This window comes from Aquila chrysaetos, chromosome 12 (genome assembly GCF_900496995.4).
Source record: "Aquila chrysaetos chrysaetos chromosome 12, bAquChr1.4, whole genome shotgun sequence".
In the NCBI taxonomy this organism is placed as follows: domain Eukaryota; kingdom Metazoa; phylum Chordata; class Aves; order Accipitriformes; family Accipitridae; genus Aquila; species Aquila chrysaetos.
The window spans coordinates 38,885,288-38,899,979 of NC_044015.1; the positions used below are offsets into that span (position 1 = coordinate 38,885,288).

The following is a 14,692-nucleotide window of genomic DNA, read 5'->3' on the forward strand; positions in this document are numbered from 1 at the left end:
GTCCCTGAGAACTAAATAGGCACCTAGACCTCTGCCAGAGCTCCAGTCCTGTGAGCAGTCACCATTTACACTCACCTCTCCTGAGACTAAAGGCAGTGAGGGGACACGAGTGACATAAAAACATGTCTTTACTACAGCCAACATAACAGAAACCAACTTGGGCAAAAAAATAATACTGAATACATGTGTCTGTTTCAACTTTCCTACCACAGGCCACTCTCTGGCCATAAGTTTATGCTCTGGGCAGTGCCCAGAACCCTTTGATTCTCTTGCATGATTTTTTCTGGTTTGGATGATATCTGCCTTTCTGTCTCTCTCTTTCAACCTTGCCTGGCTCCACAGTCAGAAATCTTATCTTACAGTATCTTATACTGCAAAAATATTGCCTGATGTCTTTGAATTTTTTTTTGTTGTTGCACAACCTCAATAGAGATAGTTGGACAATTTTGTTTTGTTTGATTCATTCTGTTGCCATTCTCATAACTAAATGGGAGCTTCTAAGGTTTAGTAACTTTCCAGGTCTCTGGGTTTGGTAAACCTGTGACATAGCCTTGGCAACAAATGATGGAGCACATATTCAGCAAGGCATTTGTGAAAGTGATTTCATCACATAAACCAGAATTCTTCAACTGCATGTAAACAGATTACCAAAATCATCTGTGGATGGGTGTGTTCAGGCAGAATCCCAAAGTCCATGTTCTGTATCTATTTTGTTGTCGCTCAAGTAACTTTCAAGCTTCCAGTGGGATGAAGTTAGCCCTGTGCAAAAATTTTTGTGGCCTAGTCTTAGTATCATTGAGAGCAACTCTGTCACTGTGGATGGCCCAGGGGATGCCAACCTGTCACATGGAAGAGAGCTATGTGACTTGCCACCACAAGCTATGCAACTACATAGCAAACCGATGATGGCCAGGGGACATAAGCTTAAAATATAATCAAATAAATTACTGGTGGTATATGACCTATAGGAATTGGAATATTAATAATTTTTAATTTCCTTTGTGTTCTGAAGTACATTTCTTGCATTCCAAGACCTTATTTTCTTTATATTTTACATCAGGGCAAAGCTTGAATGCTGTTATGTGTTTAATTTGTAATTACTGCTAATAATAAATATATTTTAAGAAGCTGACTGTACTCACCATAGGCTTAATCTAAAGACTTGCCTCCAGAGTTAAGGGGAAGCTTAGTTTTAAACCCATTTAGTGCTTGAGAAATAATGCCAGGATGGCGATTTTAGAGTAGGTATCAGTTCACTGAAAATACAATTGCATGCCCCAACTCCGCCCAGTTAATATATATGCCACCAGAAAGTGCTGTTATTAAATCACACATTCAGTAGCTATTGCTATGACCCAAGTTTGAACCAGAAACCTAGAAATGAAACATTCTTGGGTTTCCCTTTGAATTCTCTCCTTTTTTTATGAATCTCTTTCATTCTTTGTCAGAGAGTTGTGGTCGAATAGCTATATAAGACCCATCTGTCAGCAGAAGCAAAATGATACAGTTTTCTTAATACAGGATCTTATGCATCAATGTAAACCCCCTGAATTGAATGAATGTCAGTATTCTCAATCCACAGTCAGTCAGAAACTTTGAAAGTTAAAAGTCAGCAGAGAAGTTAATGAAAGTATTTGACTTGTCAATGATCAAAGTCCAGAACTGTAAAGAGCATTTATTAGTTGGTGACTGATATGGTGCTTTTCCTTGTTTCCTTCCCTACTCTCCATTAATATCTTATATCTTTTTTCATACCTGCCTTAGCCTAACAAAAGCAGCTGTTATTCTGAATTTCTGGCTATAGAAGCTGGTAACTGAGGTGATTTTCAAACAAGTTTTCCAACCTACCTTCTCATTAGCAAATGGTTACTCTAAAAAAGTTGTGACAGTAGAATGAAGGCTTAATTTTGCTTCCATGTAAGTGAGTGTAAGTTAAGAATAGTTCCACAGAAATTTGATTTTCTCTCTCTATGGCATGCTGCAAGTAAATAAAGAATCTGATAGCAACACTAGAATGCTGCCAGATATCAAAGGCCCAATATTAGGAAGCAGAAATGAAAATGGAAGATGATGGATATATACCAGTATATCTTGTTAATATAAAGATGTACTTTTCAGGTAATAACCAAATTCTCTGATAGTGTTATTGTACGGAATTTGTGTAAGCCTACACCAGAAGCAGATGGTGTCAACTAAGGAAGAAAATTCTGCTGAAATTCATACTTCCATAAAACTGCTCTCACCAGTGTGGTGTGTTTTATTTTATCTTGTCTCTGATTGCCGTAACATTTACATAAAACTGAGGAGGAAACACAAGCATGTGCCTGATCATTATGGCTAGTCTAGCAGAACAAAGCTAAGTAAAATAAATCTCGCATTGCGACTTGCTCATTTTATGGGATGGCTGTATGCCTAGGTGATTCTCGTCTGTGAAGGTCTGTGTTCTGTTCTAGTCATTGTACCAAATGACAGTCCTGAAAGCTGAACTTAGTTTGGATTAAAGGCACTGAGTCGTCTGGTTCACTTACATGAGCTGTAAGTTAGGCTATAAGTGGTAAGTAGTGCTGTTTTCCATGTAGACTTTTACAATAGAGGTGGATTTTTTTGCCTGTTTTTGTTCTAGAGGGAGAGGCAAGTGGGAAGGGCTAAACTAAATTAAATACATTACAGATCTCGTATTAGTGCCATTTAAGCAGGTCATTTCATACTTTAGCTTAGTTCTATATAGCATTATATATTTTAAAGACATTTTTCATTTCTGTGGACTGCCAGATGTACTGCTGATACCTTCTGATCTTAGATAGTTTGACATTGATTTTCCTAGCACACGCCAGGGTTGAAATCTGGTCTGTAACTCATCCAAATGATCTATTCATAACAAAAAGTGCCTTCTGGCAGTTGCACCACAGCTGAATATTGTTAAACTGAATTCATCATTTCATTTGTTTCTGATTGCTCTATAATGTTTACATATCTTACATATTAGCATGATCTTTTATAAAGCCCACACTGAGGTTAAATTCTCCCAGACAGAACTTTTTTTCCCTTTCTTCTCCCTTTCAGAAGGTGGTGAACTCTTTTTCCCTTCAAAGGAATCTTGGAACTGCTTAATGCTCATCTCATCTGAAATGATGGGCTGAGCAAGTAGGAATGTGTGTGTTGGGGAGACATGGAAAGGTGACATTTTCCTGCACAAAAGGGTTCTTCGCCATCCACAGATAGAATAACTGTGAGATGGAATTGCTTGTCCGAGTATAATACTTCTGTAAGTAAGCATCATCACAGATGAGGGCAATAGTCTCCGTGTGAATATGTTCAACTGAAATATTTATAGAAGCTGCTTATGACTCAAAGCGTGAATAGGTTCAGATTCTTCTCATCTCCCATCTTCAAATTCCTGCTGCAATAATTGTTGTGCAGAGATCATTCTAACATCTAGCAGAGGATATCCTCTCTGTGTTTCAGTTTCACTATAGGTAAAAAATAATAAACATTAATATGCCTCACAATAGGAGCGTGTCACAGGATGAATTTAAGTTAAATAGAAGGCAGAAAATCTGAGGCTCCCTTTGAATTCATATTTTAACTTTCAAAGAAGGATGACATCTCCTATTTGCTTTAAAAATAAAAATCAATTGCCTATAAATCTAAAACAGATGTTGTTTTTCTACTAAAAAGATTAAGGATTTTCTTAAGCTCATTAAAGGAAAAAAAATAATGACACCACATTGATCCTCCTATATCATCATAAGAATGTCTGAAGGCAATAGAAAGCTATGAAAACGACATGGTATTAGTGTAACAAAAATAGCTCTGAGTCTGGCAAATTGTGCTTATCTTCTGGGTTCTGTGGCAAGCTCTGCACTATTTCTCCAACCTTACGTTTATGTCTAGTCATGTGTTTTAGTGGGATTGGGTGGTATGTATATTCAAACAGAATTTGGACTTTTTATTATGAAAATAAAAATGCCAGCTGCTGCATGGCTTGAAAAACTTAAGCATCGTCCAAGTATTTCAAGGAGGGGAAATGGAAACCATTTGCTATTTCTTACGCATATATCTACGGAAGAACGTTCACCCTGTTGCTTCTCAAAGGTTGCGTGTCTGTTTTGGGGAGTATGTTATTTCCCAATTTTCTCACTTTCCACGTGCATCAAAACCCAGAGTCTGCAAAATGCGAATTAAACTCTTTAAGTGGAAGGAGGAAATAGGAAGTCTGATGGTGCCATATGAGGTATCAATAAAGCCCAGCATGATAGCCAATGTTCTTTATTCCAGTTAAAAGTTCCCACAGCAGAAAAAAATGATAACCTAGTACCTCACTGGCTATATTCATCAGTGTGGCGATACGCAGCTCGCACGTTTGCTCTGTTTATGTGTTGAAAGTTTGCTGGAATGTGTACAAACAGTACTTCAGTAGTAAAATGATAGGGAAGTCTCAAGTGTAATTTGAGAAGAGCCAGCACGGAAATATCCTGTCCTGGCAAATTCCTGTGGGTGTCCAAAATGCTAGGCCAGAAGTACTGGCTCCAGAGAGAATATGGTCTTTTAATCAATCTAAACCTTTTAGTGTTATCAGACATACAGGACAATTTGGTAAATTGTGGACTAATGATAGAAGAAGGGTTTGGTTCTTTTGTTTTTTTAAAAATTGTATTGTCCTTCATGATGTTTAGAACTTCCCCTGATTTCACAAAGCATCTTTGTGCCTTTAATATCCTTAGACTATTTGGTTTCTTCAGACTACATAGCAGTTGGATTTTAAGCTTGATACATCTGGTATAGCTAGATTCTTTCTTCAGAAATCACAGTAGAGTACGGAGTACTGCAAAGTTTGCTGCATCAAAAATATTTTGAGATCAGACTTCAAAAACCCAGGCCCCTCTGCCCTAAATGTTCCTTCCCACCTGTAGAGACACGTGTTGTGTCCACAGCTATAGGATGGGAATGAGATGGGATGTCTGGGTTCTCAGCACTCTTCCATCACTAGTTTGGAGCAGATACTAACTGGGAATTTTGACCTTATGCTGTGTTCTCAGTAAGGTCAGTGATGTGGAATTGGTCTAAAAATCAGGTTATTTTAGGATTTGCTTTCTGTTGCACTTCATTTTGTTATTGAAATTGTAAAAGAAGGCTTGCCCCATAGAGGTGTTGAAAACTCAAAGCTGTATTAATTTGTAGTTTTAAGAGAAAACAAAACAAAACCAAATGTCTTTGCAATGTTTTTGACGTAGCTTCATCCACTTGGAGTCATAAATGCCTTTTTAAATTCAGTGCAGCTATTCTTGCTCTTTAATGGGTTTAGTCAGCCAAAATCTTGCGCAGACACACAGACACATGTGCACGCATACATCTTTAGCGAAAGTAAGTCAACGCATTAGAGCTGATAGGGGAGAACTGAGCAAGATTCTGATAATTGTTAGATGTGTTCCTAAGAGAAATCAGGATGGCTTGACACCATAGTGATGTGTTTTGAGAAACCAGTTTTTGTTGTTTTGTTTTCCTACTTAACTTCATGACAAGAATCAGCTGTAATGTAAGTTTATGGCTCGAGCAGACTATTGTTTGTGCAGAAACCTCCCTGCTGGTGTATTTACTAAACATGTGTGATGCACAAATGCCAGTAAACTGCATCTTGGAGCGTATTTCCTAGTTGCTAGCAAAAACTGTCTTTAAAGTTTGGCCTGTTTAAATATAGGGAGAATGTGCATCAAGTTTACCAGGAACAGGCCTGAATTTTTAATTGCTCCTCCTCAAAACTATTTTGACGTGAAATCCGGGCCTTATTGAAATCAATAGCAATCTTTAAGCATCCTTCAATGGGTCTAGAATTTTGCTAATGAAGAGCAAGGTCTATATACAAAATAGCATTGTCCCATTGACTAAGACCTCTCTTTTTTGCTGTTCCAGAATTGCAAACATACAGGCTTATTTTGTTAAGGAATTCTCTTGTTTCCTCCTCTTGGAGCACTTCCCACCTTCTAGAGAACAACAGTTGCAGATTTAGCCATCCCACTAACACGGACTAGTGGGAAGTGCGTTCATGCGTTGTGATGGTGTAGGACTGCACTCCCATTCTCTTTTCCCAGTGAAATCATGGCTACGTATATCTCAAATGTATATACCTCTGTTGGTCCTGGAAGAGAAAACATGAATCATGCTTCCAAGAGGAGCAGGTAGCCTGCCTGGGGCTGGATGACCTGTCTTCTCCAGCCCCTGCTGCAAGAATTATATGTGTTCAACCAGTGCAGAATACATAACTAGGCTTTGTAGAAAGTACTAGGACCCAAGTTCCACTGCCCCATTCCCTGTCGTGTGCTGTGCCTTACTTGCTAGCCTAGATAGCGTACCTCCTTAGGCTTTCTTTCTGAACCAGAAAGTAAGTCTAGAAAGTCTGTGTAGTCTATTGAAAGTGGAACAGCTTTGTAAGAGGAAGGAAATGCCCTCCACCCTTATAAACTGGTAATTTGCATCTTCTGAAGCAGAGAAAGGACGTGAACCAGTGTCTCCCACATCCTGAGTGGTCTAACCACTGAAATACAGCATAGGAGCAGGATATCACTGTATATGTGGGTGGTATATTTGTATGCAAGCGGTAGCATACAGTCCTGTTTGGTTTCTGGAAGATAGTGCTTAGATATCTGCCTTGATGAAAGGGCTCACAGGTGTGAAGGAAGGAGTGGTTTGTGTAAAGCTAAGCCTAAGTAAGGGGCAGAATCTAATGTTTACCCAGGCAAATGTTTCCTGTTGGCTAACACAAGCAAGTCCCTTTTTGCCCAGCCCGGCTTTGCAGCTTCCACCCGAGGCACCTAACTCTCTTGACAGCGCTGTAAGAGCACCGGAGCTTGGGGTTTTGCTTCAAGCCTCAGGAGTCAATGGCAGATCTTGAGGGACCTCACTGTCCTCTGTCAGCAGGATTCCATCTCGATTCTTAACTCTGAAAACATACAGGATGAGTCCTCTATAAACACCGGCTGCTGATTACATTGGCTTATTTTCTGATGTTAGTCAAGCAGAGCGTTGTATCCAACTGTTCATTCTAAGGAAGGTGTTCTTCTGCAGAAATGAGGCAGTTTCTCTCTCCCTGTAAAACGCAGTTCCTGTTCCTGAAATTTCTTACTTTCTGCATGGCCAGACCCAGCTGTTCTGTAAATGGGAGTGAGTGGGGACAGTTGTGCAATCAGTAGCTGCAGCTGCGTCACATCATCTAAAAATGATGCAAATGGGGGATATTTCTCCACCTTCTTCTTAGAGTAAATCTCTACCTATACATCTCCACTCATGTTGGTAACTCCAGTAGAGGAACAGGAATAATTTTCAGTATTGGACTCTAATAGCTGCCAAACATTTGTTGTGAAGTACCTACTTTGACAAGTAGTTTGATTCATTAGAGCTTTCTCTTGCTTTTCCAGGTCAGTGAAACACCCATTTTTGTGCCTGGTGTTTGGGGACCTTATTTCTCTGCAATGGTGCCTGGATTGTGGTTGAATGAGGGAGGTCAGAGTGCTACAGGAAAACTGGTAAGTGTTCGGAGACACAAACAGACTCCAAGGTGGGAGGTCTGCCATAAGTGCTGTCATTCGGGATAGTTTCACTGTCAATTCAGGCAGAGCTCTGCCTGAAACACCTCCGTAAGATCATAAGAGATACCATGCTGCTGAAAGCAGTAACCAATTAGTTGATTGTTTTGTCTCTTACAAACTGTTCATTTGCATACCGATAGGGGATTATATATGGGGCAGAGTGCTAAGGGCATCTCCTCCTTTTGTGATGGTGGTGATGATTATTGTTATTATTTTACAGGCAAATAGGCATTCATTCTTTATTTTAGCGGGAGGCTGAGATAGACTTTGAGATAAAGAAAATGATACACATTGTGTTATATAGAACAATTGTGCTCACTGATGGGCATAAATGAAAGATGTATTGTATGGACAGAATAGTAATATATTAACATGTTATCCTGTCTAGATAGATGCTGCATATATTGTCACCTCAATTCTCTCCTTGAGTGCGAAGAGTCGTAACTATATTAGGTTAATTTAATTTATCAATAAAAATTAAAACCAGACTGCATTCTCTAAAAATTAATTTTCTTATTTATAGGGAGGCAGTCAGAACTAAAACAGTGATATCAAATTTAAAGAAAGGCTAGCTGTATAAAACAGTATTTAGGCTTGAGTCCAAAAGTGTCAGCAAGACCTTAGTGGCTGCTTAACCCTGGAAACTTCTAAAGCTGCCTGTGTGTCTCCCTGCTCAGTGTGTAGAAATCCTGACTGCCCTTAGGGGTGAGGTGGAAGCTCCTCTTGGGAAACTACAGGAGGCGGGCCCAGTCCTGTGGGTGTTCTCTGTAAGCTCACCAAACATACAGGTGGGTTTGGTCTTTCACAAATTGCAGGCATAATTGCTCTCTTACTCAGACCTAGCACCACCCACCTTTTTAAAAGCCTAGTGATCGGAGTACATGTCCAGGAAGTAGTAGATTGGGGCATCACTGCATTTATACATTCCAGATGGAACAGTCACTGAATGAGAAACAGAAATACTCCTGGATCAGGAAGCCCAGACACACCCTAAGCGCTGAGCTATGAATTGGAGTTCCCTCCTGTGCTCTCTCCTTGGCCATGTGAATCCGACATTCCTCTCTGTACGGTGTCACAGCTTCAGTGGGAGAGTCATCCCTCTTCCTCTCCTGCAGCCTCTGCTTCCCATCCCATCTCCAACCCATCTTTAGCCTCATGGCTGTAGTGCTCTTGCAGCAGGTGGGATGCGTGTGCTTTAAATTTTTCAAGTCAAGATGGGGCTAGAACCAAAGTGTCCTGTTTTGTAGGTAACTGCTACAACCAGAAGTAAAATCGAATTACTGCTCATAACATCACCCCTTTAAAAGGAAAATGGCAAATCTTGTGTGTTTCTTTGTAAGAACACTTTTGAGAGGGGAAGTCTCTATGTGCTTAATCCAAAGCGGGTAAAGACACTTAACTAAGTTGTAGAGAGGATACAGCAAGTCAGTGTTTTTTGTTGGCTGGCTCAGTGTGGTTCCCCACTTAAAATGTACCATGAGAGCTGGGGCATTTCAGAAAGATGATTTTAAAAATCCTTTCCATTCCAGTAGCAGAGAACAAGACATTCCTGAGTCATTAAAGAAATTGCTGGAAAAAATGCATGGTCTTGTTAGGACCCATAGCAAGAATCAGCTCTAAGTACTCTTAGGTATATTAGGGAGGCTGTCTTATTAAAACATTCTTAGAATATCTCATGTGGTTTTCTTGAGGTTGTACATACAGAAAACACATAGGGAGCCATAGGAGGAAACAGTGTATGTGCACTGTGTGGAGGATAGTTTGCATTCATTATCTTTGTGATTTTAAAGATCCTGCTTTCTCATACTTGAAGCTTTCTGAAAACAAAAAAATTGACATGTTTTGGGATTCTTTTCATTGCTTGATCTATGCCCAAAGGTGAATTCTCTTCATGAAATTTGAACAGTCTGTTGAACTACTTAAAAGTAAAACTGATACATTTCCCTTTAAAAATCTCTAATTAATTTTTTTATTGATACAGCTGTGAAAAAAGTCTGTTGGATTTTGAAAACTAGTTCAGATAGAGTCCAAATGAAGAATTAAGAACTCCACTTGTTTTGAAAAAGCTTGTTTGTTTGTGTATTAGATGGGCTTTTGCATTGGATTTTCAAAATTTATAGGAAGAAAGATATTGCACAACAGAGACAAAGGATGGCATGACATCATTACAAACTGTAAAATAAAGAATAGCAGAAAAGGGTTTCTAGATGAAACCCTCATGTGGCCATGTCTTGAATTAAGGGCATTTAAATATCTAACTTCATAACTTCTGTAACATTTTTGTGTAAAGTGTTTTCATAGCACACACGTATATGTGATATTTATTTATAGATTTATTTCTGAATTTATAAGCTGCCTCTATGTTCTAAAGAGATTATGCAAGATTGCAAATTTTAGGCCTGAGCTTTGTTTCTAATGCATGCACATGTTTGAGTGTTGGCTTTGATGCAAATCTTGGAAAGAACAGCCATGCATTGCTTTTATTGCCATGTTCAGATGTGTATGCTTCATTATATGTTTTCCTACACTGGTTAAAGACTAGACTCATGCTGTTAAAGATTAAATACTTAATGTGGTTTGCTGCCAATAGGTATTGCCAAATATACTCAGTGCTCTTGAGTAGCTCTAGTTTTGCCTCCTTAGCTTTTACTCTCACCTCTGATGGGATATTACCAAGAGGCCACAAAACCTGCTGAATTATTGTCTTAAAAGCCCGTGTTATTCTACCTGGTACTTTGTTTTGTGAGTAATGGTAGCCACTCCGGAGTGAAAGGACAAGCTGATCTATAAATTTAGTATAAGACAGAGCCTATATTGATCTTTTTTTATAGCAATAATTGCTTGTCAGGGTATACATTTTGTTTCCTGCAATGAACGTATGGAGCATCTATCAGGATGACAACACACCTTGTGTTTTATTATAGCAGTGTGATACAGAAAGATGTAGGGATTTGGGCCAAGAAGATGGTCCTGGTAGAATTCCAATGAGGATATGCATGCAAGAGAATGGGAGAGGCTAGAGGACATGTTCTCAGGTAGTGTTGGACAGGAAAAAAGTCATCTTTTTGGCTTGCTCTTCTGACTGAGGAGCTGCATGCTTAGCATTTTGCTTATTTTTGGTGCAGCATTGGTTGGTTTTTTCGTACTGCTTTTAAGCCAAATCCTGAATCCAGTAATGTCAGTGGGAGTTTTGTCATTGGCTTCACTAGGACTAGGACTTAACATCTCGTGAGTAATTTAGAAGCCCCCTTGTCTTTTTAAAGTTATGACACTGTATTACCTTTTTCCAGGACTGAATTTTTAAGATGTAATCGTCCCCAAAATGTTGCTTTTCTCTTTTTCAGATAGATCATGTGGTCCAAGGTCATGTCGCCTTCCCGGAATTACAGTCAAAAGCTGCAGCCAGGTCACTGTTCTTATTCCTTTATCACATACCTGCCTTATAAATTCTGTATTCCCACCAGTGCAGAATTCCACGGTTGTATCCTTATTCTGAAACAGGGGAATTAACAGTCTGATAGTGGGTTGGAACTATTTACAAAGGCTTGCCAGGTGATTGCTCAAAGACGAAAGCTTTAAACTCCCCTCAGATACCTTTGAGGTATCTAAGTGGTGATACTAACTTTCTGCTTTTCAACCTCTTTTATATCCAGCCCAGGGTATTTCTTGATACCATAGCATCAGCCCTGTTCAGCAGACCTTTATGCCTTGGGCTAATGATGTGTCTTAATTTGTAGGTGACACTATTAAGCTCCAAGGATGAGATACAGCTTAATTAGGAATATATTACTCAGTATTTTTGGAACAGTCATCTAAAGGAAGGTATAGCCGCTGTATGAAAAACTCCTGCATGGCAGCACAAATAGAACAGAGAAACCCAGGAGGAATTTTCAGACAAAACTTAAGACGTAGGAGTGAATCAGAGGTAACTCCAGGATTCCTTGAGCGGGAGGCTGTGTGCGATGTGGAATCTTAGTTTGGTCTGCTTTAGAAGTGGATGAAGACAGTCCAGACAATTCTGTCAGATCTGGACTTCCTCAAGCTATTTTGGCTTGGATTCCTTCTAAGATGGTTCACATCACTCCCAGAGAGATCTTAGCTGAACAGTTAGGCACATTGGATGAAAATTTGATTCTCTTTTAATTTCTTTTTCCTCCTTAGATTAAAAACAGCAAACTTGGCATTTTATCTTCAGTTTATCACTCTGGTCTAAAAGGCAAGGGTCAGTCCTGATAGATAGATGTATTAAGCACATGGAGTTATACAGTTATTTTCAGTCTTCCCTGGGTGTATAAAGCTACCTGGTTTCTCTGGATGACCCTTCCATGCTTTGTAGTGCCCAATGCCTTACTTGTTTGTTAAGAACTTGACCAGGATTCCCAGAAATGTATTGGACTTCATTCAGTATGAAATATTCATGCTTCCTAGAATTCTCTTGGTTGTTCTTTAAAAAAAGGAAATCAGGAAATAAATGCATTTGTGTATGTTTGGAATAAGGATTGATCTGGGATTTTTTCCAAAATTTTGTCCTATGTGAACAGGACACTAAATACAGACTATCGGGAATAGAACTCCATGTTATCTGAGTGTATGGTGTCATAAATTTGGATTTGAGTCTCCTGCAGTTAGTAAAACTGTGGAGGATAGCATTGATAAAAAAGGTTATAGTATTTTATAAAAAGGATGATAATATTTTATAAAGTTAATTTGCTCAATGGTGGTTTTATAATGCTTTCTAGATATTACTCTCGTAATGAAATGTTTGGATTGCTCTACATTTAGTAAACAATTATTAATTCCCCCATCCCCTTTCTCCCTGTAGTTCTCACATATTTGTTAAAGAATTTGATTTGAACAAACAAAAATCAGGAACTTTGCAATTAGAACTGAATTTTTCTCCGTATTTCTTCATTTCTTCCTACACATGGAGCACAAGCTTCAGCCTTATCATAGGGACTAGTAGCAGTTGCTATATGAGTGTGAGGCATTTTTTTAGTGAACAGTGTTGGCCCAAGCTTTGGATTATGTGTTTACTTACATTAAGTCATATACTTAATAAGAACATAGTGTATTGTTTTGGGGGATTGTTGGTGATGATGGTAAATTATTTGCCTGGAAATCTCAGTGGAATATTTCAGAGCATCTGGTTTATTATGTTTAGTGTATTCTCTGTGTGGGTGTAGGAATTTGTTCAGCCATTGCAAATGGTCACCGAAAGAAAACAAAATGAGAATGTCGTACTTACACGTGCAATTGCATATTACCTTTACTTCCCATGCTAGGTGCAACACTGTGAAGAGTTAAGCTGGTTTTGTAGTAGACAAAAAGCACGTGCATGTCTGGATCATTAAAAAACATCTGAGGGCACAAATCTGTGCCTTTTACTTGCTGCTGCCTATCACCTACTTCTACCTTCCTAAACCTGTCTTTGCTTTCTCCCAGGCCCCTAACGCTGCTAATAAGTAGGTTTGGCGATGGCAAACTGCCTGCTGAGCAGCTGATCTCAGAAGCTTACTGTGTAGACTTCTGTTCCTTTGCCTCTACCAGGAGCAAGAGTTTGCAAGCTGCATTTATCACTGTTTCAGTAGTTTGTGGTAACTTGTTAGGGCATGAGCGGCTTAGGCAGACTTGCCAGAAACCAGCTTCTACTGACCACTTGTGCTGAAGACCAGTGTTGTGCAACCCTCCCAGTACTATTCCGATGTTCTCTTTTCCCTTCTTTTACTGGAAGTGGAGAGGGTTGAATTATGTGAGGATTGTCTGGACAGCTGTAAATTTAGCATTTGGCCTAACTAATAGGCATACTCTGTGGGCAGCAAACCTTGGGTTTTTTCATGCAGTTCAGTGAGTTGCAGAAATTGCTCTGTATATAGCACTTTGGTCTTCAATCTATATATTGTGTAGGTCTGACATCTAGCCAACACTGATACATTAAACCCTGTATAGGTAGACTAGAATAGGAAATTAAAAAAAAAAGAAGTAATATGATCATTTATGCTATAAAGTTTAAATACTTCTGTTTCGTAGAATCACAGTTTCTAATCTTCTGGAGGAAAGAAGTGTCTAACTGACAGCAAAGATTATATGCCCTTTGGCACTTCGTGAAGCACTACGTTTTAGGACAGAATTTCCCTTCCTTCACTTCTCAATGCCATTTCCCCATCTAAAGAGATGAAAAAAAGCGGTGAAGTGACACACACACACATTATCTATCAGCAATTTGGGGATCTTCCAAGCAGAACATAATGATCATATTTGGCAGTTGTCTGTACCTCTAGATGTTTCAGAGCCCTTTTTTTTAGATTTAGAAATCTCAAATTTTTAGATTATTTTCCTCAAAGACACCTGCTGGCATCTTCCAGGATTCCTGAACAGATTAAATACCAACCTTTTGTTGCTTTTTGAAGTTATGTCCCTAATATGAACATAACCCTGGACAAACTTGCATTGATTTCTTGTTCTCCATTTTCAACATAGTTCCTTTTTAATAGCAATAGCTTGTGCTTAACTCTGCAAGTCAGATCCAGCTGCTACTGATACTTTCTCATAGAACCAAATAGAAAAAGCTCCAGAGAGCTGGTAGTGTAATACTACATATAACACACACATGGTAGAAACTGGAACTGGCAAGTGTTTGAAGGATTTTGCCAGTCACTCAGTCCAAATGTAGTGCCTTGAACCCATATCTATATGTAGGCAAAAAAAAAGTAAAAGGTGTGGAAAAAAAATTGTAATTCCAAGGTTTTGAGGGTCTTAAGCATAGTTGGCTGAACTTTAGGCTCTTTTGTACAGTCCTTGTGTTCTGTCAGAGCTGCAGGAATGGCTAATCCTTGTGAGAGTAATCAAGCAGGATGGAGATTAGATAGAAGCTGGGATGTCTGGTAGGTCTGTGGTTGAGTGAAGCTTTCCTTTCTTTTGCTTCCCAACAGTCAAGCCACGATTTAGACTGGAAATAAAATGACTCTGTCCTTAGCATTTACTGCTTATAGTGCAGTCTTCAGGGATGTAGAAAACAGGGCCACTTTTACAACAAGGGGGAAAAAATGATTGTGACCTCAAAATTATCATAATTAAGGTCCAGGAAGACACATAAAGTACATTTTAAAGTA

General features: G+C 39.0%; 1 protein-coding gene across 10 annotated transcripts in view; it reads left to right on the forward strand.

The window, feature by feature from the left end:
• FGGY (FGGY carbohydrate kinase domain containing) overlaps positions 1-14,692 on the forward strand; it is a 301,140-nt gene that overhangs the window by 246,807 nt on the left and 39,641 nt on the right. For 9 of the 10 annotated variants that reach the window (XR_003925915.1, XR_003925914.1, XM_041127624.1 and 6 more), the window contains 2 exons: positions 7,413-7,520; positions 10,928-10,989. Coding sequence is in view for 8 of the 10 variants with exons in the window: in XM_041127624.1 (XP_040983558.1) it covers positions 7,413-7,520; positions 10,928-10,989 (170 nt within the window). In the remaining 2 variants the exon portion in view is untranslated. The remainder of the gene's footprint in view (positions 1-7,412; positions 7,521-10,927; positions 10,990-14,692) is intronic. The other variant, XM_041127626.1, reaches the window with a different exon arrangement.